The 27,163-nt window shown below is 32.8% G+C and overlaps 1 protein-coding gene across 3 annotated transcripts in view; it reads left to right on the top strand.

Annotated features, from left to right (window-relative positions):
• GLS (glutaminase) overlaps nucleotides 1-27,163 on the top strand; it is a 74,972-nt gene that overhangs the window by 26,762 nt on the left and 21,047 nt on the right. Inside the window, exons 8-15 of one of the 3 annotated variants that reach the window (XM_072742886.1) lie at nucleotides 6,203-6,235; nucleotides 6,325-6,383; nucleotides 9,611-9,677; nucleotides 10,208-10,258; nucleotides 13,130-13,306; nucleotides 15,160-15,291; nucleotides 18,762-18,854; nucleotides 19,891-22,517. In XM_072742886.1, the coding sequence (XP_072598987.1) occupies nucleotides 6,203-6,235; nucleotides 6,325-6,383; nucleotides 9,611-9,677; nucleotides 10,208-10,258; nucleotides 13,130-13,306; nucleotides 15,160-15,291; nucleotides 18,762-18,854; nucleotides 19,891-20,037 (759 nt within the window). In that variant the 3' untranslated portion in view covers nucleotides 20,038-22,517. Of the gene's footprint in view, nucleotides 1-6,202; nucleotides 6,236-6,324; nucleotides 6,384-9,610; nucleotides 9,678-10,207; nucleotides 10,259-13,129; nucleotides 13,307-15,159; nucleotides 15,292-18,761; nucleotides 18,855-19,831; nucleotides 22,518-27,163 lie in introns of those variants that run through there. The other 2 variants (XM_072742887.1, XM_026002648.2) reach the window with 2 other exon arrangements.

The raw sequence follows: 27,163 nt of genomic DNA, 5'->3' as shown, positions 1-27,163 counted from the left end.
AGGCTTTGGGATATAGTTTATTTTTAAGGTCACTTTCTTGGAATTTTTGTTTTGTTTTTAGAAGTGTTTCACAAGTTTCTTTTTCTTAAATGACGTTCATCCTAAGTGTTGGAGGGGTAAGCTTCATCTCCCTCTGTAAAACTGACTGCCCTAGAACATAATACTTTCTTTAGGCTGTTTTTAAAAAATTCAGAACTCCTCTAAAAATTTGTATGTGATCTGTGCAAGTTGTATGATCACGTATTTATGAATTGGTAATCGAAATTGAGGTAACAAAACCGTAGCAAGAAGGGTCTTCAAGTCCAGCCTTCTTAACTTTACGAAGATGCAGTGAGAAACTGAGCCTTAGGGACTGACAGCAAGTAGAGCCAGGCTTGAGCTAAATCTGATTTGTTTGCTCTTCATTAGAATCCGCTGTGCATATTTAATGTAGGTGTTTGCTGTTTCTCTAGATTTTTTTTTATTTATTTATTTTTTTTATTATTTATGATAGTCACACAGAGAGAGAGGCAGAGACACAGGCAGAGGGAGAAGCAGGCTTCATGCACCGGGAGCCCGATGTGGGACTTGATTCTGGGTCTCCAGGATCGCGCCCTGGGCCAAAGGCAGGCGCCAAACTGCTGCGCCACCCAGGGATCCCCTGCTGTTTCTCTAGATGACATCTTTGTCTTACCCAGCATGGTTATATTGTCCAAAAAGCAGAAATTTTATTTTCTTAATTTTAACTTGTACAAAAGATAATTCATTGGCTTAAAAGTCACATCTGATTTTTAGTGGGTGTAATATGGCATTCTTTGAACATTAGTCAGTCCCTACTATCCGTAAGGAACTAACCCTTTTCTCAAGGAGCTTGCATTTGAGTACACAAAGCGTGGATATATTTTATCATGGCTAACTAGATGTGAATTTTGTTTAGCTCTTTGAGTTAATGACCTTTAAGGCTATTTTTTCTTTCAAACTTCAACTTTATTTAATGCTATCAAAACATTCTCTTCATGTTATTAGTCTTGGGAGACCATCCCCCCCCAAAAATTAAATAGAGTCTTTAGTAAGACTCTTTATTTCTTAATTTTGTAGTATTGATATTTTTTCCTTGTAGGATTGGAGGTGATCCTCAGGAAATGGGGGAAGAGGCAGAGCAAATGTTCAAAAGGATTAGCAGATTGTGGAAAAAAGGAGGATTTGGACAGAAGGAACCTGTTGCATAAATTCTTAACTACTAAACTTGTAGGAAAACTCCAAAATTTAAAATTTTAAACAAAGCTTATATAGGTAAATACCTTCAAAAAAACCAAATGTCATTTTGTACTTAAAATGCACATAATTTTAAAACTATAAACTATCCTTTCTTTTTCTTTGTGGTAACTATTAAGTTTAAAGGAATACTTTTTGATGCAGTCTGTTTTATATGATGATATGGTTGCTTGATTTAAAGGGAAGAGTAAAAAATTTGAAAGCACAGTTAACCCTGGATGAAATAGTATACATACATAATTTTTTTCTTCGCAGTGGTAAAGCTTTACCTAGTTTTAGTTTAAAAGTTAAGATTTCCGGATGACTTCAGGATTAGGGTGGGAAAATGACAACATATTACAAGATAATTGCTATACTTCTGCCTTTTTATTTTAAAGATAAAGAATAAATTTCATTGTCTTCTCTGCTTCTGTCTTTCTTTATTCTAGTGGTAGTTTCCAGTTTGTCTTTTGAAGAAGCTCAATTTTATTTTTACATCAGAACTATTTTTAAATTTAAAAAAATCAGACTTTCTCTTTTTAAAAGACAGTTTAATCTTACTCCATGAAAATAAGATGAGTTTAGTTTGTATGTATGTATGTAATGCTCAGTTTGGTTATGTTAGCAGTAACCTGTTGGATGCACTTACGCCACACTTTTAAGTTGTTTGTGGCTCTGGGGAGAACTGGCTGATGCCTTTCGACTTAGTGATTTTATTGTTACTGTTTTATTTACTCCATGTTTATGTCAGTTGAATTGTTTGAGTTTTTTTTAATGAAAGGCAGATAATTCATTGCCAACAGAATTCACTTTTCCCTTTATATTTAGGATTAATCTATAAAATACTACATTTAGAACCTTATTTTTTACCTGTAATATCTATTTTAAGTTTTCCAAGTATTTTTTAGCTTTAAGGCATTTTCTGTGGCAAGATTAAACTAAGAGTAATTCTATAAAATCATTTTTGGTTACTACTTCTTGCCTCTTCGTTAGCCTCTTTCCTGTGTGATCTCTAATTTTCAGTTGGCTTTTACACTCCCTACTTTATGAATGGAATCAAGTGATTTCTTTACAAAGTAAATGATTAATGCACTGACTTCAAATGAATCATTTTTTATTTTATTAGATGTTCCTGTTGACTGTAATATTTTCACCAATGTTCTAATGTAAAATACAGAATTCAGTTTAGGAGTATGTTGTAAAAAGCTATAAAAACACTCCAGTATATTTATATTAATTCTTTGAACAGCCAATGTTCACAAGTCTCTCCTTTTTTATCACTTTTTCTTTCATAAAGTTTTCTTCAGTGAAATGGAAATTCTTAACTTGGTGTAGGTATGTTTACGGAGAAATTAATTTGTATTATTTTCCAGTCTCCGGATCTAATTACTACCCTTTTCAAACAAAATGTGCTTTGCTTTTTAAAAGTCATTTGATCTCCAGGATCCTGTAAGTCTTCTCTAACATATGAAAATCCTTTTAGAAATGTCCTTTATCTCTACTCCTCCAATTTAAATGTATATATAATCAGTCATTCCTTACAATCACAGTGCAGCTCATTCTGCCCGTTGGTCCTTGCTCTAATACACACTTTTTCATACAAAAAATAAAAATCATTTAGAATATAAATAAAAATAAATAAAAATCTTTTGGCAAATGGATTTGATAAATCATTTGGTAAATATATTTGCTCCAATTTATTTTTTTAAGCTTTCCTACTATACTTACTATTTATCACTATAACTTTTTCTAAGATTAAAATAGCATATCTTTTTTTTTTTTAAAATATTTATTTATTCATGAGAGACAGAGAGGCAGGCAGAGACACAGGCAGAGGGAGAATCAGGCTTCAGGCAGGGAGCCCAACGTGAGACTTGATCCTGGGACTCCAGGATCACACCTTGGGCTGAAGGCGGCACTAAACCACTGAGCCACCCAGGCTGCCCCTAAAATAACATATCTAATAATGGTTGTACAGTGATTTAAAACTGGGATAAATGTATCCCTGGTTATGGGAATTTTTTTCCAAGAGATAAAGGGGCATTTGATAGTTTTAAGACTATCATTTCCAAATCTCAGTTTCCATGTGTGTCTTTTTTAAAGTTAGTCTACCATTGGTCCAAATTTCCTCCCATTTTTCATAAAAAGGCATACTTCTCATATGTCCCAAATTTTACTATGGTGCACTACTTCAGACTGTAAAAACCTCTGGGGCAACAATAGAAGAGAACATTTTTGAATTAGAGTCAGTGGTATTGAGGATATGAATCATAACGAGGGGAAAAAGCTCTCTGATACTAGGTTGTTTTAGGTCTTTGGTTTCAAGAAAATGGATGGAGGATCTAATCAAGTTGTTAGAGCAATATAATTTCTAAGGATGGATTACTGTGTGACTTTTATATGTAATATGATAGATATGTAAAGAACTGAGTGGTATTGCTATAACAAAACCCTTTCTATTTCTATCCAATTCTGTTTCAACAAGATTTCTCAACTCACACATCTGTCAAAATTTTAAATAGATTTTTTCCTTATTCTAGCAGTAGAAAATATTTACTTATATGTGAACTAATTAAAAATCAATTACTATGTCAAAGAGAAAAATATATTCTAAAGTAACCATTGTAAATTAACACGAGGCATTAACATTTTTAAACTTTTTATGAAATATTTCAAACATACAAAATACACATGATAGTGGAACTAGCCCCCATTTACCTGGCTTCTGATTTTCATAACCTCTCTTCCTCTATCCCTCTGTACCCTACTATTAGATAATGATAATGGATATTTTTTTACAGTTTATATTTTTGCTTATGGGGGGTTTACTCTAGTTAATTTTGTAATGTGTGCTTTTTTTCCTAATGTTATGCAAATAAACTTTATACAGTTATTTTTTTAGGAATTATAATAACTTGACATTTTGTAATGATTATTAGAGCCCACATATCCCTGAGGTACACAGAATCTTCCCAAGAGATATGGGGGCAAATATATTTTATTGACTTGAGTTAAATACTATTTTTAGAGTAGATAGTAAGAACAAACGTTAATCAAGTGCTTTCACATTTAAATTTTGGGGCGAGACCTTCTTGGGTCAAGAAAAATCAGTTAAACACTTTATTTTGCTCGTTTATATAATCTGCCTAAGACATTTCAAGTAGCTTATCCAAAATGTTATATAATGATTGACATTAGTAAATATCAATTGTTTTTAAAGACAGCATAGAAGCAAAATTTAATTGTGCTTTAATGTAGAAAGTTACAAAGTAGACCAAGCATGTGACCATAGCCTGGAGTTGAAACAGTTTTTTTTTTTTTTCTTTTTATTAACCATGACAGCTAAATAAAGAAAATTTGTATTTGTTCTGTAGGGCACAGTTTAGGTCAGAGAATGAAAGTTCAGTATAACTTGTTTATTTTACATTGATTAATTGTGTAATGGTAATTATCCATGTAACATCCCAATACAAATGCTGAGATCCTTTTCCAAAAGAGTTGCTGCTTCTTTTTTTTTTTTTTTTTTTTTTTTTCTTTTTCAAAGGTTAAAAAGGTTTTTGTGGTTTAAATGTTGTTACATATTTTACAGCATTAGGATCTATGGAATATTTTGACAACTGCAACAGTTCAATGAAGTTGGTAATTTCTTCTTTTAATTATTTTTCATTGAACAGCTTTGGAGTTACATTTCTACATTTTGAATTCTGGTGTATTATAAGGAAAGAAAACTTAAAATATGTCAAAGGGTACTTTAGAGAAAATACATAGATAGTGATTATAATATGGCGGTAGCTAAATTATTCTTACCTTGTTTAAGCTTTGCTAATGCCTAATTTTGATGATACAGTCTGTTCTTTTCAGCTACTGATTGTATATGTGATTGACATCCTTTCTTAAATAAGTTGATTTTTAAGGTTTCACAGATCAGTCACATTCCAGTCCATTTGTAAAGTGGATGAACCTGGCTTTATTCAGTTATATAAGTCTCTGGTACAGTTTTCCCCCTCATAATAAAATTTTAAAATGTAATGTTTTGGAATTTTTGAGAGCTAAGAAATTTGTTTTTAAATTTTTAGTTGTCAAATTTTATTTTAAGCCTGTTTTAAAAATTAGAGATGTATTGTTTCTATTGGGTGCACATCACCAATTAATACGTTTGATTTCAGATCTACATCTTACTGCTTTGTAAACTTCGCCGAGGTAAAATGAAACCATTTGGCTACTTGAACTGATCTACGTTACATAGGTTTTTCCTATTGACATTTGCAGTAGCTAACATGTCAGAAATAGAAGTGATGAAACAATACATCTTCCATGCTTTGAATTGGCATAATGCTAAATTCATATGTAGCTAATTTTTTAGAGACTGCGGAATATATATTTAGTTCAAGTATTGTTAAAACAAATGAGATATTAAAGGTAGAGCTTTCTTTACACTAGCAAAATGTATTCAGAATGTTTGCATATACTAGAATTATAAAAGATTAGTTTTGCAACATAACTCATTCTTCTAACTCTAATGCTGGTTTAAGGTTATTTTAAAAATATGAGTAGATTGTTCTTAATTGAAAACCATAATTTATAAATACTCAATTCTTTTCTAAGGGTGAAACTTTATTTTAAGTTTTTTTTTTAAATATGAAATTAAATGACATGTTCTAGAATATTTTATGTTGTCATGAAAGATAAGGGAATTTGGGGTATCTAAAATTTTTTAACTTTGGGTTGGGTAAAGATACTTAAAATAAAGCATTCCCTTCCATTATCAACATATTGGTGTTAATAAAAGAACATGTAAAAAGTTTATGTAAATATTAAATTATTTTAGAAGTATTTCCTAGTCTTAAAAGTACTAATGCACAGTATATTAATTATAATGATAGCACTTTGAAATTTTGATATTATATTCACTTAAAACTTAACTGTGGGGTGATATCTATATTAATATATTTGTCTCATTTCTTTGCAGCAAGGAGTGAATAATGCTGAAAAATTTGACTATGTAAGTGCAATGTGGAATTGTTTTCAAGCTGTATTTATATTCCTTATTTATTTGTTTTTTGACTAATACTTTCTAATTTTGGTTTATAGGTGATGCAGTTTTTGAATAAGATGGCTGGCAATGAATATGTTGGATTCAGTAATGCAACGTGAGTCTGATTTGTGACAAACAGTTTTTATAAATAGGCCAAGCCTCTTTAACAAAAATATGTGGATTATAGAATTCTATTTTAAATACTGTTTTGTCCCTCCTCTCTCCTTCCCTTTTCCCCTCCCTCTATATTATAATACACAGTATACTTAGAATTCATCTGTTTTCCTTTGTTGGTCCTAGAGCTTACTTCAGTGAATAAATACTTAAAATTTGGTCATTAGAGGGAAATTAATTCTAAATTACCTGAGGGAGAACCCTTAAATGCTTTTCAGTAGTTTTGATAAACTTCTTGTGAGTAATTATAGAATTAGAAGGGACCCCAACTTTACATTAAATTAGTGATATTTAGTTTTCTCTTTGTACTACATGTCTTCTCTCTTTTTTTAAAGATTTTATTTATTTATTTTGAGAAGGAAGGAGCCAATGTGCCTGAGTTGGGGGAGGGGAATGCAGATAGAGAAGGACAAGCTGACTCCAAGCTGAGTTGTGGAGCCTGAAACCCGGCTCCATCCCTAGACCCTGAGATCATGACCTGGCTGAAACCAAGAAAGCAGAGACTTAACTGACTGAGCTACCCAGGCACCCCTATCTTACCTGTCCTTGGCTAATGACTTTCACCCCAATTTTTTTTTTTTTTTTAAGATTTTATATATTCATGATAGTCACACAGAGAGAGACAGAGAGGCAGAGACACAGGCAGAGGGAGAAGCAGGCTCCATGCAGGGAGCCCGACGTGGGATTCGATCCCGGGTCTCCAGGATCGCGCCCCGGGCCAAAGGCAGGCGCCAAACCGCTGCGCCACCCAGGGATCCCTCACCCCAATTTTTTATTTTGAAGTTTGCCAGTCTACAGAAAAGTTGAAAGAATAAGCAATGAATATTTGGATATCTTTCACCCATATTTTCTGCTTAATATTTTGTCTTATCTGCTTTTCTTTAAACTCTTTAAATAGAGGCATTTAAAAATGTGCATCTCTCTGTATATGTACATATATGTAAATATACATGTAAGTGATAGATTTTTTTTCCTGAACTAATAGAAATAGGTATAGATACCATAATATTTCACTCTTAAATAACTCAACATGTGTATTCTAGGAATAAGGATATTCTACAGAACCACAATACTGTCAACATACTGAAGATCATTGACATTAATTTAAAAGTACCATTAATATGTAAATGTCCTCAATTGTCCCCTAATTGCCTATTCTGGCCTTTTTTCCCCAGGAATTAATCAAAGCTCATGCAATACATTTATGTCTTTTTTGCTTTATTAAAATAGAAGAGTTCCCCTGCCCTACACCCTTGCTTTATAAAATTTTATTAAATGGCTTTCTTTCAGGAGTGCCAATCACTTGTCTTACAAAGCAGGAATTAACTCACTTTCTGTGAAGGACCAGAGAGTAAATCTATTAGACTTGTGGGCTATATAGACTCTGTGTTGCAGCTACTCGTTCTACTGTTTTAGTAGGAAAGCAGCCAGAGACCATATGAGATGGTGTTCCAAAAAACTATTTATAAAAATAGGCAGCATCTGCCCCATGGGCTATAGTGGATATTCATTCCCCATGTTGAGTAGGTCTGGTTGTTTCCTATGGTTAAAAGTTGAAACAGTTTTGGCATGAATACTAACCGGGTAATACTTTGTACTACTTCAGGAGGGGAAAAGTTTCAAGTTTGTCTCCAACTTTTATTCATCAGCTTAAGTATCTTTTCTAGGAAGTTTTTCATGAATCTCATCTCATCTCTCTTATGTGCTCTCATATTGCCATATTTAATTGTGTTTAATCTATGTCTCTCTGCCTTATCACCACTATTAGATTCTGATCTTCTTTATACCTGGATAGAATATGTTCCAGTTCACACTTGTATTTCTGTTATTTGGCAGATAATAGACACTTGATATGGTGTTTGATGAACAGAGCTATATGCTAGGTGCTGTGATAATTGCTGAGTAGTTAGTACATTATGTTGATTTTTTTTTTTTAAAGGTATGGCAAGTTGACAAGTTTATTTTCAAGAGCTTTTCCACATCCAGCATTGTTTTTCTAACCAGAGAAACCTTAAAATGCGTAGTTAGGGGGGACTGCCACCTCCCACTCCATGATCAGCCATATAGAGTGTCATGCTCAGCTCTTTTGTCAGCAGCCATCTAGACCCTTGTAGGTTGATTTCTTAAATGTACTGCCAATGAATTAAATTAAAACTTACTCTCTTTCTTCTCAAACTCCTCTTTGTTCCAGGTTCCCATCAGTTGGTATCACGATCCTTTCAGTAGACTGCATTAAAAATCTAGACTTTTGTACCAGACTTCATTCACCCTGTTTCTCCTCTTTCCCATCAGGTTTGAAGACTTGCCAAACTATTCTCGTGTTTGATCATACATCTCCTTCCATTCCTATCATCACTACCTAAGTTTAGGCTTTTGGTGGCTCTTTACTACTCCAGTCTCCTAATAATATCATTCATCCTTTCTTTTTTTTCCTTTCCCAAATGATGTCATAGTTCTCCTTCTAAAATGCAGTTCTGACAAGATAATTTGATTGAAAGCCCTTAAGCTTTCATTTTGTTGGCAATCAGGAGCCATTTTTAGCATCTATTAGTCTTGATAATGTCCTAGTCCCCTTTGCTAGTTTGATGTTTCTCCACTCTTCTCCATGAACCCTATTTCCCAGATACGTCAGAACATGTGTCATTCTATTCAGTGAAGTCCTGCCTTTTATACTTGTAACTTTGTTTATGCTGCATGGAATTTGCCACTACCTAGGCTTACCCCTGAGATCTGTTAATCCAACAAATAGCTAAAGGCCCATTTCATGTATCCCTCTCTCAGTGAAATTTCCATGGATTCCCTCAGTTGGAATTAATTATTGTACTTTCGGAGGATCCAGAAGATGTTGCAACTTTTTAGTATATTGTTTAATAGTGGAATATTTAATAATTTTTAAATTAGCTTCTTTATTCACAAAATGTGAAGACTTCAAAGAGACTTAGCTCATTTAAGTCCTTTTACAGCTGAGGAAGTTAAGACTGAAAGAATTGTCACTTAAATGACTTCCCCAAGACACATAGCCTATTGACAGAACTGGGACTGGAACCCAGAAGTCTTGACTCTTAGATCAGTGTTCTTTATACTGTACTTTGCTATACAAATTAAACTACGGTATAGTCATACTCTTACAGAAAATAAATAAATAAAGCTATTTTCTTTTCCTCCTAGGTTTCAGTCTGAAAGAGAAAGTGGAGATAGAAATTTTGCAATAGGATATTACCTGAAAGAAAAAAAGGTTTTTGAATTTTGTTTCTATTTTAACTTATTAAATAAAACATAAAGATGTATGTTAAGAACTCAACAATAGCTTTTAAGCAACTTACTACTATTTAAGGTGCAGAAGTTTTTACAAGACACTCTTGAGTTAATGGTATCAAAATGTTAATATTAAATTGATTTGCTATCTGGCAGTATTCAAGTATTTGACTAGTTATATTAATGCAAGTTTTGCTTAAGGATTAGCCCATTTTTCCAAAAGTGTAATGCCAGACTTGCTGATTATATTTACTTTTTAAATTTTAAGAGGGTAGTCCAGTACTTTAGTTTATAAATTATGAATCAGCATGTCATTGTTAAACTAGTATCTAGAAATCTGTATGTGATATAGTTTTACTTTATCATTCTTCATATTTCACATTTACACTCTTTTATAGATTATGTGCTGTTTTGTTCTCAAGATGAAATATTTGTGTACATTTTAAATTTAATCTTTATGTATGTTTTATGTGCGTATATTCTTATTTTTAATTGTCTTTGTTTTTCCAGTGTTTTCCAGAAGGCACAGACATGGTTGGTATATTAGACTTCTATTTCCAGGTAACTTACTTTAACTCTTTGAATTAGAAGTGAGTCTGTGACATTTTGCAGAATATAGGTGTCTGAAATCATGGCTCCAGCTTAAGATAAAATACATTTATCATTGACATTCAAAAAGAAAAGCCTTCATGAAAGATAATTTCATGTCTTTTTCTCCTAAAATATATTATGCCTCAAGATATAGGGAGTTTTTTTCTATACAAACATTATATTAAAACAACAACAACAAACATTATATTTAAGAAGTGTCAAAAATGATGTGTAACTCCAGAAATTGGCTTATCCTTATTATGACTAAGTTGATTTCTTAACTTTTCAATATTGTTTGGAGGATTTGTTTTTTTTATCAGAGGGTTCATAGCATCTTAAAGTAGTTTTTCTTTCAGTTAATTCATTTTTGCAGTATCACATGATGGGTTTTTTCTAAGTTAAAGTAGCTCTCTACATTCAGGAAGGAGGTGGGCCACTCCCATAGATTGCTGTGGTTATAGAACTCACTTATGTTTTGTGGGTTTTTTTAAGATTTTAATTTATTTGAGAGAGAGACAGAGCATGATGGGGATGGAAGAGCAGAGAGAGAGAGAGGGAGAAGTAGGCTCCCCACTGAGCAGGGAGCCCAATGTGGGGCCTCCATCTCAGGATGGATCATGACCTGAGCTGAAGACAGAAGCTTAGCCAACGGAGTCACCTGAGTGCTCCAGAACTCAGTTTTAAATAGCTTCCCTGGACATCCCTCTTTTCTCCTTGTGTTTTCAGTTCAGTTCATTATTAAATCTGTAATTTAATAAATTGGTGCCTCTGATGGACCAATTTAAACTACGTAGTAACTAATTAATTAGTATCGATTTCTAGTTAACCTTACATTTGTCTGTCTTTACTTTTAAAGAAGTACTTGAATTTCAGTTTTGTAATAATCTTAAAAAATATATAGGAGAGGTTGATAATGCAATAGATTTTGATGGCAGTTTTTCACCTGCTGATGTGAAGAACTGTGAGTCAAGAATACAGGCTATTAATAGAAAATCAAGGCCTAATCTGGCCACTTTTTAGCCATATGACCTAATTGCAGTTACTTAGGCCTAGTTTGATTATGTGTAGCACATGCTTGTCCTAACATTCTGCATTACCTTGAAGACAGCCTGAGTTAATGTATGTGAAATTTCTTTGAAGCTATAAAGTGTTAAATAAAATATAGCATCATAGTTACTTTTATCCTGTAGCCCTTATTTTTCCTCCAGCCCATATGAATTTCTTCTATACACATAATGTTTCTTTTCCTTTGGTATACATACTTTGGCTGTTACAGCATAGATGCTACTAATGTGAAATGTCTGCACTTCTGGGCAAAAGTCAAGAGAAGGCCATAGAAGCCTTATATTTTTGGAGAAGGGCTGTATGTAATTGAACATTCAGGGTATCAGGAAGTGCTCTCAAATTGGGATTTGTCAAATTAGTATATCATCTTATGACAAACAAAATTCCAATTAATACTAAGTATAAATTAGGAAATGATCATAGGAATTTAAATCTTACTGATTTTAGAAAGCCTTTCATGATTAGATCTCCTATAAGTCTTTGCTGTCTGGTTAAGTATAGTAAGTAGGTTTGGTAGTTTTGAAGAAAAAGGGACGAGATTTTAATATAGATAAGCAAAAGTAAAAGCCATAAGTGGTTCCCAGTCAGTTTCCTAATGCTTGGTAGTGAATTAGTTTTCCTTCCTGCTGTTTCCAAACACCTTTGGGCCTCTTGTAAAACTTGCAAGTTGAGAATCCAGTCTTTTCTTCTCCCCTTCTTATCCTCTTTCTCCTCTCCTTCCTCCTCCAGCCCCCACAGTTTTGGTTGCTGTTGAGGAAAACTAAAATGGAGCATAATTATTGTTTCAGTTTTATGAGTAAATTTGGATTTGCTCTGGTAAACCATGCATTATTTTGCACAATCAAAACTTTGTATTATTTTGATTTTTTAAATTAATTTATTTATTTATTTTAAAATATTTTATTTATTCATGAGAGACACAGAGAGAGAGGCAGAGACATAGGCAGAGGGAGGAGCAGGCTCCATGCAGGGAGCCTGATGTGGGACTCGATCCCGGGACCCCAGGATCACGCCCTGGGCCAAAGGCAGGCGCTAAACCACTGAGCCACCCAGGGATCCCCTTGATTACATTTAAATGCACAATTTTCAAACTGTACTGTACCTGGACTTTGCCTTTTTAAATTCATCATAGTTTATCCATCACCCATAATCAATATCAAATAAATATTTGATTATTAATAAATGGTTTAAAAGGTAGCATTTTGATTTAGGCACACAGAGTATCCAGGCTAGAGCTGTCTTAGAGTTATCTTCCCTTAATTTTTTGCATATTGCTATGTGGAGATGCTGAGCTTTGTTATAGTGTGAAATGTCAGGCATTTTAGCAATTTTTTTTCTTAAAGTGGCAATTTTCTTGTAGATGCTATCATAATACTAATGTATGTTGCTTTATCTTAAAAATATATCATGACTCCTCCTTTTTCTTTTGATTTAAAAAATAATTGTTAGTGTATCCAATAGTAAGTATTAATATTTAAGCAACTTTGAATATCTCTTGGGGCAATTATAAATCTTAGTGCTTAGGGGCTGGCTCTTTGTTTTGCCTAGTCTAAAAGACCAGATAACTGGGCAAATCAGTAAACCTTAGAGGGGCTTGAGCTTTGTTCAAACTAAAATCTTTGGAATGTTATCAAGTTATATTAAAATTTTTCTTGGAAGAAAGATTACAGATCTGTATGAGATACCAAAAAAACCCAGATTTCCTTAAAAGTCAACTGTAGTATGAAAAATAATGTGAACCTAAATTTTTAGAATTCAGTTTTTTCTTCCTTTTAGCTATGCTCCATTGAAGTAACTTGTGAATCAGCCAGCGTGATGGCTGCAACACTGGCTAATGGTGGTTTCTGTCCAATTACTGGTGAGAGAGTACTGAGCCCTGAAGCAGTTCGAAATACTCTAAGTTTGATGCATTCCTGTGGCATGTATGATTTCTCAGGGCAGTTTGCCTTCCATGTAAGTAATTGTTTAATCTTAATTTTCTCTTGCTAGAAACTAGTCTGGACTAGTTCTTTTAAAAATACTGTTTGAACTTTGGTTCTCAAGCAGACATTAATTTTTGAGAGAGAGAGACGACACTTTTTCAAGGTTAATTTGTTACAGACTTGGTAAGGAATAGAGTTAAGCAGTCTGCCAGATATTCTAAAGAACTTGAAGTTTAATTTATAGGACCTCATCACTTGTACTTACAAGGCATTCCAATGTAACAGGGTTGGTACAGACATTATCTGCTTTTTCTTGTTAAATATTTAGCATTATGGCGATTACATATCTCAAGAATTCCTTAAGTTCAGAAGGAACGCATAATTGTAATGTTTAATATCTTTGGTTATGTTATAGATTTTTTAAAGCACTTAAAGTATATTTAAGTTAACAAAATATACTGCTTTAGGCTCTGTTGTACACTTGTGAACATTTGTGTATGCTTGTGCAATGAATGTATAGACTTTCTTACCTCATTCTGCCTATGTGAAGACATAATGCCCTAAAAAAATTTTTTTTAAGATTTTATTTATTTATTCATGAGAGACACACAGAGAGGGGCAGAGACACAGGCAGAGGGAAAAAAGCAGACTCCCTGCTGAGTATGGAGCCCAATGTGGGACTCGATCCTGGAGTTCTGGGATCACGCCCTGAGCCAAAGGCAGACGTTCAACCACTGAGCCACCCAGGGTCCCAAAAGAATTTTATTTGAAAATTTTAAAGCAAAAATAGAGAAATGCATTTAACATTACCCACTACTCAACCTCAATAATTATCATTATATGACCAATATTGTTTATCTTTATTCCCCACCCTGCCATAGTTTAATATGTAATTCTAAATAAGGACTTAAAAAAAAAAAGTAGCATTATTACATTTTTAAAAAGATAATATCTTAATCTTTAATATCATCAAGAATTTAGTGTTCAGATGATCCGGATTGATTATTTTATAATTTCCTTGACTTGGGATGCAAATATGGGCCATATGCTATGATAGTTGTATCTCCTCTTATTATTATTTTTTAAATCTATGGTTTTCCCCTTGATGTTTTTACTTGTTATTTTTAGTTGAAAAACGTAGGTCGTTTATCCTATAGTTTCTCACAGTCTAGATTTTGTTTATTATATTCATACCATTGTCCCTTGTATCTTGTTTTCCTTATAAATTGGTATATCCCATTCAGATGATTTTTTTTTCTTTCTTAGATTCTGTACAAAATTACTTCTAGCAATAGGTATTTAGTAGCTGAATGTTAGTAAGCCATTAGTGAATACTATCCTGATGATACTAATTTTGTCTTTTATCATAATTATTGTCAAGTGTTCCATAATGTGAACTTAAAAGTTTTGAAGAGGATTAATTTGAATTAATCTTCTCTATTCCTCAGACAATTCTCTGACAGTATGCAGAGAATCTTTTTTTTTTAGAATCTTTTCAGAAGTTATAATTTCTCATTGTTTTCTAGTCATAGAATATTTTTTGAAAGTAATGCTTTATACTTTATTACATATTTATTATAGAATTAAAAAATATAGTCCAAAAGAGTAAAATAAAGACATGCACACCCCACAATTTAGATATAATCTACTTTAATATTAGAGTATGTCTTTTCAGATTTTTTTTCCATATTCAAATATATCTCAACCGTTCCATAGTGTTTTCTCATTCATTGTATTATAAACATGTCGAAAAATACATTTGTAATGTTGGAATTCTGTGTATATGTAAACCATAGTAAGTTTAAGTTCCCTTATTATTGGGTATAACTTTTCTTTTTTTTTTAAATATTCACATCAATATCCTTTTTTTCAAATTATTTTCAGGTTGGTCTTCCTGCAAAATCTGGAGTTGCTGGAGGCATTCTTTTAGTTGTCCCCAATGTCATGGGCATGATGTGCTGGTCTCCTCCTCTGGATAAGATGGGCAACAGTGTCAAGGGAATTCACTTCTGTCATGTAAGCATATTTTCTTAATGAAAATAATGGTCATAGAATGAAACCATCCAGTGATTCAATGTTTTAAATTTAATTCTAATATAGTTAACATACAATAATGATGTATTAGTTTCAGGTGTACAATATAAGTGACTCAGCAATTCTCTACATTACCCAGTGTTGATCATCATCATCCCCCTCACTTATTTCACCCATACCCCCACTCACCTCTCCTCTGGTAACCAGCAGTTAGTTCTCTGTAGCTGAGTCTGTTTTTTGGTTTATTTCTTTTTTGCCTCTATATTTATTCTGTTTCTTAATATCCGCATACGAGTGAAACCATATAGTATTTGTCTTTTTCTGACTGGCTTATTACTTCACTTAGCATTATACTCTCTAGATCCATGCATGTTGCAGCAAATGGCAAGATTTCATTCTTTTTTATGGCTGAATAATATTGCATTGTGTGAATATGTATATGTGAGTGTGTGTATGTGTATATATATATATCTATTCATCTGTTGATGGACATGAGCTATTTCCATAGTTTGGCTATTGTAGATAATGCTCCAGCAAACATAGAGGTGTATGTCCCTCAAATCAGTGTTCTCCTATTCTTTGGGTAAATGTGAAATTGTGTGATTACTGGATCATAGGGTAACTTTTTTTTTTTTTTTTTTTAACTTTTTAAGAAACCTTCATACTGTTTTCCATAGTGGCTGTACCAGTTTGCATTCCCATCAACAGTGGTTTTGATTTGCATTACCCTGATGATGAGTGATGTTGAACTTTCATGTGTTGACCATCTGCATGTCTTTGGAGAAATGTCTGTTCCTGTCTTCTATCCATTTATTAATCGGATAGTTTGTTTTTTGGATGTTGAGTTGTATCAATTTTGGATACTTAACCCTTTATCAGATATGTCATTTGCAAGTATCTTCTTCCATATAGGTTGTTTTTTGGTTTGGTTGATTGTTTCCTTTGCTATGCATAAGCTCTTTATTTTGATTTGGTCTCAATACTTTGTTTTTGCTTTTGTTTTCCTTGCCTCAGGAAACCTACCTAGAAAGATGTTGGCTGTAGCCAGTGCCGAGGAGTTACTGCCTATGATCTCTTCTAGGATTTTTATGGTTTTTAGGTCTCACGTTTAGGTCCTTAATCCATTTTAAGTTGAGTTTTGTGTATGATGTAAGAAAATTGGTGCGCTTTCATTTCTTCTGCATGTAACTTTCCAGTTTTCTCAACACCACTTCTTGAAGAGACTATCTTTTTCAGCCATTGTATGTTGTTTCCTACTTTGTCAAAGATTAATTGACCATATAATTGTGAGTTTATTTCTGGATTTTCTCTTCTGTTTCACTGATCTGTATGTCTGGGTTTTTGTTGTTGTTGATGTTTTTTAAGATTTTATTTTGAGAGCGAGAGAACACAGCAGGGAGAGTGGCAGGCAGTGGGAGAGGGAGAAGCAGGCTCCCAGATGATCACATAGCCTGATGTGGGGCTCTATCCCAGGACTCTGGGATCATGACCTGAACTGAAGGCAGATACTCAACTGACTGAGCCAATCAGGCGCCGCTGTATGTCTGTTTTTTGTGCCTGTACCATTCTGTTTTGATTGCTATAGCTTTGTAATATAACTTGAAGTCTGGAATTGTGATACCTCTGGTTTTTTCTTTTTCAAGATCGCTTTGGCTATTTAGAGTCTTTTTGGTTTTATACAAATTTTAGGATTATTCTAGTTCTGTGAAAAATGCTTTTAGTATTTTGATAGAAATTGCATTAAATCTGTAGATTGCTTTGGATAGTATAGACATTTTAATAATATTTGTTCTAATCCATGAGCATGGAGTGTCTTCCATTCCATTGCTTTGTATCATCTTCAGTTTTTTTCATCAGTGTTTTATAGTTCAAAGTACAGGTCTTTCACCTCGTTGGTTAAGTTTATTACTAGATATTTTATTATTTTTGGTGCAATTATAAATGGAATTGTTGGGACGCCTGGGTGGCTCTGTGGTTGAGTGTCTGCCTTCGGCTCAGGGCGTGACCCCAGGGTCCTGGGATCGAGTCCTGCACTGGGCTCCTTGTAAGGAGCCTGCTTCTCCCTCTGCCTGTGTCTCTGCCCCCCCCCCCGTGTGTCTCATGAATAAATAAAATCTTTTCGAAAATAAATAAATAAATGGGATTATTTTCTTAATTTCTCTTTGTGGTTTATTATTAATGTATAGAAATGTATTGGATTTCTCTATATTGATTTTGTATCCTGTGACTTTACTGAATTCATTTATCAATTCCGGTAGTTTTTGGGTGGAGTCTTTAGGGTTTTCTATAGATAGTATCATGACATCTGCAAATAGAGGAAATTTTCTTCTTTACCAGTTTGTATGCCTTTTATTTCTTTTGTTGTCTGATTGGTGTGGCTAGGACTTCCAGTACTATGTAGAATAAAAGTAGTGAGAGTGGACATCTTGTTCTTGACCTTAGGGTAAAAGTTCCCAAGTTTTTTCCCATAGAATATGATGTTAGTTGTGGGTTTTTCGTGGATGTTGTATAATAATGTCATGTAAGTGGTACCATCCAGTGATTCTATTTCTTTACTCACTTCAGTGGTCTTTTGATGGTTGGCATTCTCCCTACCTACCAGTTACTCATCGAGTAGCTTTCAACTGCTTTATCAGATAGCTGCCATATAACTCATTTCCACAGAAAATTGCATTTGTTGAATGCTGATGTTTTACTTGTCATGGTTTTAAAAAGTTTTGTTTTCAAAAGTTGAACTAATGTTAATAAACTTGGAAAGGTTTAAGTTTAAAGCACAACACAATTTATTATAGTTTAATATATCATTGTTAATATGCATGTTTATCCATAAACTACCATGAAAGTCTCTTTTTTGAGGACATAAGCACTGGTAAAGTAAAATTGTTACTATTGTTGATTAGTTCAATATTTTATGTTGCTCCCCAAGTCTTGCTAATATTTCAGCTTTTGGTGTTATGTACATTATTACTTTTTAGACTCTATATTGAATACCATAATTTTTCTGAAAACTTTCTCAATTAAAATTCTGATTTATTTTTCAGTTTTTTGTATTTTAGAAAAACTAGAGGACATTGGATTGCTTATAGATTACAATAGATTATAACTAGAATATTTATTTTAATTTTTGTGATGCTTTATGGTTATTTGATAGAATAGTTCTTTCATATGGCCTGTTGGTATAGTGCCTATTTTATAGGAAATGAAAATTAAACAAATTGATGGTGTAACCCCCAGGGTCATACTAGTAAGCAGTGTTCTCAAGATTTTATCCATGTCTTCTCGTTTTGATTTTAGTTCCCTTCTTGATGTATCATGCTGCTTTATTAACATAACAGTGGTATTTTCCATGAGATAGTAGTTAGGTTAGGTTAGTATTAGTGTGATTTTTTTTAATATGAAAATCAATAGCCATTGAAGAGACAACTTCTTATACTTGTTCTGTTTATTTATAGGATCTTGTTTCTCTCTGTAATTTCCATAACTATGATAATCTGAGACACTTTGCAAAAAAACTTGATCCTCGAAGAGAAGGTGGTGATCAAAGGGTAAGCAAAATTCTTATTTAGATTATTATGATTTTTCTAAGAGAACATGAGATTCACCTGTTTGAATAGAACTTTGTTAGTGGCCTCATATATTTGCTGATCACAAAGGACTGTACACAAATTGTTGACATTTTTATCCTGGAAACAGTGATAAAGATATTGTTGTTTCATTTAAGTTTCAACTGGTTAGCTTAGCAGCAGTGTTTCCCTCCCCACCACCCATTTTCCTATTTTAAGCGATATTTTTAAGAATTGATTCTGTTAAAAAAATAAAAAAAGAATTGATTCTGTTCCAAGAAAACATTAGAAAGTGCTACATGCTATTTAAAAAAAAAGCCTTGTTTTTACTCTTAATATTTGTTAGCTTATAGTCTTGAAGTTTATTTTGATGTGGATGGATATATAAATGGAAAAGGATTATATACTACTAGTGAATGACCTTTGAAAGCCACATAGTAAGTTTTATTGGCCACTACAGTTGAGATACTTTCCTATTAAAAATGTTTAATGCAGAATTCTTGATACTCTTACTTTAAACTAATATTGTTTATCAGTGTGTTTGGCTTCATATTATTGCATATACTTGCTTTTTTAGAGCTGATATTTAAGAGTTGGGACTTAAATGTTAGGAACAAGATTTTTTTGTCTTCATAGTTATTCACTGGAACAAGGACTTGTTTTTGAGTTTTAATTAAATTCCTTTACATCCCATCTATAAAATGTTTTATAGTAATAAATACCTAATTAGACTTGAAGCTAATAGAAATAGAAATTATTTTTAATGCATACCAAGAAAATTTTCCTACTGTTAGTTCCAATCAAAGTAACTTCTAATATATATGAGAATTATGCAAAGCCAACAGAATAGAAACTTCCATGAGAGTCAACATGAGTAACATGGAACAAAACATCAAATGGTGGTGGGTGAAAATGTTAACAGATTTTAATAACATTCATTGAAAAATACCGTTTTATAGCTTGGACCTTTCTTCACTCAAGTGCACTAATAAATTATGTATGTTGCTTGAACAACTAGCATTCCTTTGGACCATTGGACTATGAAAGTCTCCAACAAGAACTTGCTTTAAAAGAGACAGTGTGGAAAAAAGTGTCACCTGAGTCAAATGAGGACATCTCTACAACTGTAGTATATAGAATGGAAAGTCTGGGAGAGAAAAGCTAAAGAAATGGGTTCTAGTTTCAGAATGTTCTTCATTTAACCTTTCAAACATCTTTAGCTTTTTTGCATACTATAAATATTTATTTGAGTTTTTTGTGTTCTCATCCTTGGGTGCTGGAGCCATAAAGCTTTTTTTCCTTTTTATCTTTGTATAAAGATAATAGATTAAAAAGTGGATTTGTTGGTCTTTAAAAAAGTATTTATAAATAAGTAAAGCATATTTGCTTTATCTTTAATGATGCAAAAAGGAAAGATTCCTTTAAATTTTTCATGGTATAATTAAAATTTTAACAATCTTCATTTTAAAATATTAACAAATATGTAATTTTTTGGTTCTAAAACCCACACATTGAACTTGTAAGTTTCATTACATTTTGTTTTTTCTTTCCCAGTTTTACAACTGACATAATGTCTGTAGGAGCAATAGAAAGTTATTTCAATGCTAAATTCAAAACTAAAAAGGCAAAATTAATGAATCCCAAATTATTTAATATAGTAGTAGATTATAAAATTAGCTTAAGGTTTACATTTTATGCCATTTTTTTAGTGATAGATTGGCTTTAAATTTTTAAAACTTCATTTTAAATTTTATGAAACACTTTAAAATATAATCATGTCTTTGCTTTTTTTACTTTGCAATTCTTCTTTGTTCTGTCAAAATTGTCATGTACAGGAGTGTCTTATGTTACTAAAACATTCCAGCCAAAGAATCTCAGAAGTAAGATAATGAAGTTTCACTGTTAAAAAGCTATAATGGTTACTCAGAAGGAGCAACAGTGAGTGTCTTCAAGTGAAATGTTTACCTGAACAATTTTATTTTCGTATTATCCACATTACTTTTTCTATGTTATATTTAAGTATGAATGGTGAAATCTTGGGTTTTAGCTTTTAATATTTTTATTATCATAATTTCACAAATGCTAATCTTTTATGATAAATCATAATAACATCTCAAAGTTAGCTTTACTTGAACTCTTAGAGTACTTAAATGAATTCAGTCTGATAGTAGTAAGCTACTAAAATGTTAGATCTGAATCCTTTTGTTTGGTTATAAAAATGCAATATTGAGAATCAAAACTTGTTTTTAAAAGAAGAATTATTTTGAATAATTTACAGTGTTTAAAGTTTGTCTTGGCAAAGTGATTGTAAAATTCTGTAGGACCTATTCACACTTCTTCCTTCTTCCAGATATCTCTGCTTTTTCCCCACAATTTCTTTATCATAACTGCAAGGAGTTTTTTGTTCCTATTTTATTTATTTTTAAACTTAACAGATTTTGGAGGGCAGTGATGATCTAGAAGGAGAACTTGATAGTTTTTAAGTGTCATGGCAAATATGTGATAGATAACATCTATGAAAGTAAATAAGGTAGTAAAAAAGGTTTCACTGAGTGATTTAGATACCGTTGCAAATATACAGAAAACTTGATCATATGATGTCTGGTGTTTGGGGGGACTATGACATTAGAAAAAGAAGTTCCCTTGCAAAGGTGTTGGTTAAAAGCTTTTTGGGCTAAGTTAAGTATTAAATTTAAATATTTAAATATATGTTAAGTTTTAGAGGATTTTTTCAAGGATTTTATGGTTACTTGAATACATCTCTAATGTACAAATGCATATCTCACTGGATGCTTCTGGTTTGGCCATTTGTAGAGCAGTGGTGGTTTTTTTTGAAGGCCTTGCTTGTTTCTCCAACACCTTTAAACAGTATCATTTGTACTGTGACTTCCACCAGAGCCATTTGCAGTTTGGGGAACGTCTTAATTGATAGATCAGAAAAAAGGCTTTATTTTTCCTCTATGCTCTAAAGTGTTAAATTTTACTATTTCATTTGGAGAGTGGTTTTACTTTATAAAATGAAAATTTGTTTCCCATTGTGTCCATATGTATAGATTTCAAAATTATGTTGTTAATTTTTGGTACTTATGTTGGTAAAGAACAAATGCACACTTAACAGTGAAGTAGTATTAACCTAACATGTGTGTATAGAATCTTGTGAAGGATGAGCATCCAGAAATTTTGTAGGAGGGTATCCGTATGGAAGAAGGGGGAAGGTACTGTGAATAGGCCTCCAAACTTTACTTAAAAAAAAAAAAAAAGAAAAATCTTTGCCAGATTTAAAGACATTCTTTAAATTGATTCCTTCAGTATTTTTAATACCTTTTCAAATAAAGTTCTTGAAAAGTACCCAGTATTGTGGATTTAACATTTCATGCCATTACTGATTCTTGATATTCAAGCATTTAGGAGTTAGCACATCTGTTTTTCTGTTTTTTTTTTTCATTATTAACATTTCATTTGAAATGCATATCCTTCCTGAATTACTTTATTTTTAGCATAAATGTTGTGCATTTTATCCTTAGTGTTTGGATTAAAACATTTGTGTTATTTAGCTTTCTTTCATTTGCTTTGTATATTTAAAAATGTACCTTTTATTTTCCAGTATGCCTTTTTGTATTGTACAATAAATTTATTTTAAGCTGATTTTATTGTTTTTTTTTTTTTTTTTTTGCTTTGTTTTGTTTTTGATGAAAGCAACTCTAGCATTTTAAATATAAAACAAGTATTTGGAATTTTAGCATAAAAATTTCTTTTATGAAGATACTATTAAAATGCTTTATATTTTTAATTCTGAGGCTGTTGAGATATTAGAAATACTCAAGGGCTTTGTTTGATTTTTTTTTTTTTTTTTTTTTTTATCAAAGTAGAGTTGGTGGGGTTTTTTGAGGGATAGGTTGCTTTCCTATTGGATGTACTAGAATTATTTGAATAAAGACTTTCCTCCCAAATTTTTTTGGGGTGTTGTTCCATTTGACAAAAAAAAAGTATACCCTATTTACTGTTTCTGCTTTCTGAGGAAGAGTATCACTGATTTTAATTGACTCTCAACTATCTGTTGTCCAGCATAGGAAAAATATATTGCTAAATAAAACGAAGAGTATCAATCATACTACTACTTTAAAATTGTCATTCACAGAGTTATGTTGAGTGCAAGAACTATAATATAGAAATTTACCTTAACTACTTTTTAAGGAATTTAAGGATTCAAGGAATTTAATTCCTTTTTAAGGAATTTTTCAGAAGGAACTTAGTTCTTCTCTGTATATTTACACAGCATAGTTGGTCAAATATAGTACAGTTGACTCTCAAACACAGGGTCAAACTGCATGAGACCACTTATATAACTTAATTTTAGGCCAGTACTGTAATGTATTTTATCTTCCTTATGATTTTCTTAATGACCTTTTTTTTTCCTAGTGTACTATGTATATTTTAGTGTACTGCTTATATTCTTGGTCAGTGTAGGCTGTTAGTAGTTAAGTTTTGGGGGAGTCAAAAATTATGTGCAGATTTTCAACTACACAAGGAGCCGGTATCCCTAGTTCCCACCACAACATTGTTCAGGGTCAGCTGCACTTTTCCACCCCAACATTGTTCAAAGTCAACTGCACTTTAAATATTTCTATTTGATCAGATCTATCATTTGCATCCAGAGATATCCCAAATATATTAGAGAATTTTAAAACTATTTGAAGGGGAAATACCATTGTTTATAAGAATTTGTATTTGTGGGATTTTTGATAAAATTCTTTGGGGACTAGTAAATAAGGAGTTCAAGTGTCATAATATATTCAATATGTAATGATTGCTTACTTTTAAAGATACAGTTGGAATTTTTTGTTACTATTTTTAATCCATTTAAAGCAAAGGGAGAGGTGACTCAAAAGAGCTTGGTGATCTTGGTCTGACAGTGTAGAGTTTTATAGGCAGGCATGTAATGTGGAAAGAAACGCTGATAGATACTGATCTATATCCTGGTAATTTATGTATAATGTGTGGGTGTTATATGTGTTTGTTTGTAAGTATATATATATCTGTATATGTCTGTCCATCATCTATCCATTTATCAGTCCATCCATCTTCTGAAAATTAGCAGCAGTTCTTTACACATAGTGTCTTATGTATCAGTGGTTCGTGGCTTCATTCCTATCCCAAGTTTTGTCATAGAAGAACTCTTTTTAATTTATTTTTTTTTCATAGAACTCTTAACGTTTTTGCTGCCCCCACAATTTATAAAATATAACATATTTCCCTTGTTCAATTTAACTCTAAAAGATTGTGATTCCTTTTGTTGTGCCCATTCACTACCTGCACTGTCAGGGCAAGGGGGTAACGGTATTGGGAAACTCTGAAAGAGGCAAAGCAAGAACTATAAATTTCATGTGGAAGTTGAATTTAAGGCAGTCTCCAAAATTTTTTACATGAAGGATTATATTCAACTGAAAGTAATGTACTCATTTTGAACACCTTATGGAATAGATTTATTCCAAAAACTGCACAATTTTTATTTTTTAAGAATGTGCTTTGCTATTCTCTTGTGAAAATGTGGGTGTTTGTTCTAACTACTCTTAAGTTCTAGAATGCGATTTTTTAAAAAGGGTAGCATGATTTCTGCCTAGTTCCTTTACTATTTTATAGTAAATGTTATGTTTACATTGTATAATAAAACCAAAGCTAGATGTTGGAGATACAGCTGCTATGATGCATCGTGACCTATCCTTCAGTTTTCACCTAGATTTATTCAGAAGAGACTTTTACCTTAGTGTATTTTGCATTCTCTGTCATGGAGTTTAAAGGCAAAATAAAACCGGAAAATATATTCAAATAAACTAAGTTCAACCACTTTTATTTCATATTGTAGCATAGTTAAAAACATTTGTTTCTTATACAGATAGAAATGGAAGGAATTTAATTGGACTGGGAGAGGTTCTGTTACCCCTCTTACCCCTCTTCTCTCTTCCCTTGCCCAAGTAGTTTATCAAAGTGAATTCCATACAGACCTGAAGAAATTTAGAGTTCTACTTAGTCTCTTTTACTTTAGTTTTTAAAACTACTATAAAAGGCATCTTAGGGATCCCTGGGTGGCGCAGCGGTATAGCGCCTGCCTTTGGCCCAGGGCGCGATCCTGGAGACCCGGGATCAAATCCCACATCTGGCTCCCGGTGCATGGAGCCTGCTTCTCCCTCTGCCTGTGTCTCTGCCTCTCTCTCTCTCTCTCTCTCTCTCTGTGACTATCATAAATAAATAAAAATTAAAAAAAAAATTTAAAAAATAAAAATAAAAGGCATCTTAGAGGGATGCCTGGATGGCTCAGTGGTTGAGCGTCTGCCCTCAGCTCAGGGTGTGATGCCAGTTCGGGATCGAGTCCCGTATCAGGCTCCCCGTGAGGGGCCTGCTTCTTCCTCTGCCTGTCTCTCTGCTTCTCTCTCTGTGTGTCTCTCATGAATAAATAAATAAAATCTTTAAAAAATAAAATATGCCAAATGTATAAAGTCTTTGTTGATTAAACTTTTATAATGGCTTTCTAATCAATTAGATTAACCTTTAACTAAAATGAGTGATAGAAAATAGCACTTGAGTGTACTGCCTTTTTTGGTGGTGTCTGGTATTTTTTGGCATAAATTTTTATTGAGAACTGTTGTGTATGGGGTAAAAAAAAGAACAAATTATGATTCTTGGTGCCAAATGCTGTGATGATACAGTTCAGTTTGGGGGCTCACAAGAAAAAGTAATGAAATGACAAGTTTTGGCAATTGATCTCATAACACTGTTATTAGATTTTCAACTCTAAATCTCATTTACTAACTCAGAAATATTTAGTTAAATCTCAGTGATAAAGAACGACTTGGTATATCTACTTTTAAGCCAAATTTTAATATCTGAGGATGTGAGTTTTCTGGACATGTTATTATTAAAAATATTGGTTTTTTTCATTATTTACCTTCTGAAATACTTCCAATGATTGAATACTTCCAGATGATTGAAATTATCTGTCAGGAAGGCTTAGCATTTTCTTTTTCTTTCTTTCTTTTTTTTTTTAAAGATTTTATTTATTTGACAGAGCGAGCGAGCGAGCGTACAATCAGGGCGCGGCAGTCAGAGAGAGAAGGAGAAGCGGGCTCCTAGCAGGTGCGGAATCTGATACAGGGCTCCATCCCAGGACCCTGGGATCAGGACCTGAGCCGAAGGCAGGCACTTTACTGACTGAGCCACCCAGGTGCCCCTGGAAGGCTTAACTTTTAAAAGGAAAAGTTCTTAAACAGTTTTAGATTTGTTTCCATATTAACATGTCTGGTAATTTTTGTTTATATAATGAAAATCTCTGTCCCGTAATTCCACTTTGGAACCCTGAGTTACAGTTTTAGTTCATATTCTCTAAACAGCTGAAGAATTTTTTATTTTTAAAACATAGTTCAACCTTTCTAGATCTTTGATGTTCTTTCATTTATCATAATCTCATAATTTTTTAGAATTTGATAATTGAGGGGCACCAGGGTGACCCAGTTGTGTCCAACTCTTGATTTCGGCTCTGGTGTCATGATCTCAGGGTCATGAGATCAAGCCCCAAGGTCAGCTCTACCCAGGGCATAGAGCCTGCTTAAGATTCTCTCTCTCCTACCCCCTGCCCTTCCCCCAGTTGCACGTAAGCAAGCTCTCTCTCTAAGAAATAATGTAAATAAGAATCCCATAACTGTGCTTGAAAGTTAAATAAATCCTAAAGTTTATCTGGTGCAAACTCCGACTTCAGCCAACCCCCTTTTCCAGATTTCTTAGCACCTTGCTTTCTCAGTTAACATATGTAGAATATTTTTTTTCTCTGTCTTCATGGAGTTTGGTCTGTTTTGTGTTTTGTTATGACAGCCGTTTGTTTATTGGTTATTTCTAATGAAAAGCATAATTGGCAATAGTTAAAATGACTAAGTTATTTGGCAAACTGATTGTCCCATCAGTGTTTGTTAAAACTACTTAATTGTATTTTTCTAGTAAACAGTCTTATGCCACAATTTATAAAGACTAGTAAAGTTAGAAGTGAATGTTACAATTCTAAATATAAAACATTACCCTGGAACCTTTGAAAGAAAAGTAAGTGTAGCAAAAATGTGATTCTAAATATAGATGTTGCACCATTTGCTTTTTAAAATAAGTTCCTTTGGGGTTAGGTTATATATTAAGTAAAAAGGTCAAATAAGCAAAAGGTTATGGGAGTTCTAAACAAATGTTTTCTAGAAGAAAAAATCTTTTTCTCTGCAAATTAGCTTTTCTCAGCACATACTATACAAAATATCTAG

This window comes from Vulpes vulpes, chromosome 16 (assembly GCF_048418805.1).
Source record: "Vulpes vulpes isolate BD-2025 chromosome 16, VulVul3, whole genome shotgun sequence".
NCBI lineage: Eukaryota > Metazoa > Chordata > Mammalia > Carnivora > Canidae > Vulpes > Vulpes vulpes.
The sequence above is the reverse complement of the archived record's forward strand: the minus strand, read 5'-3'. Positions and strand labels throughout refer to the sequence as shown.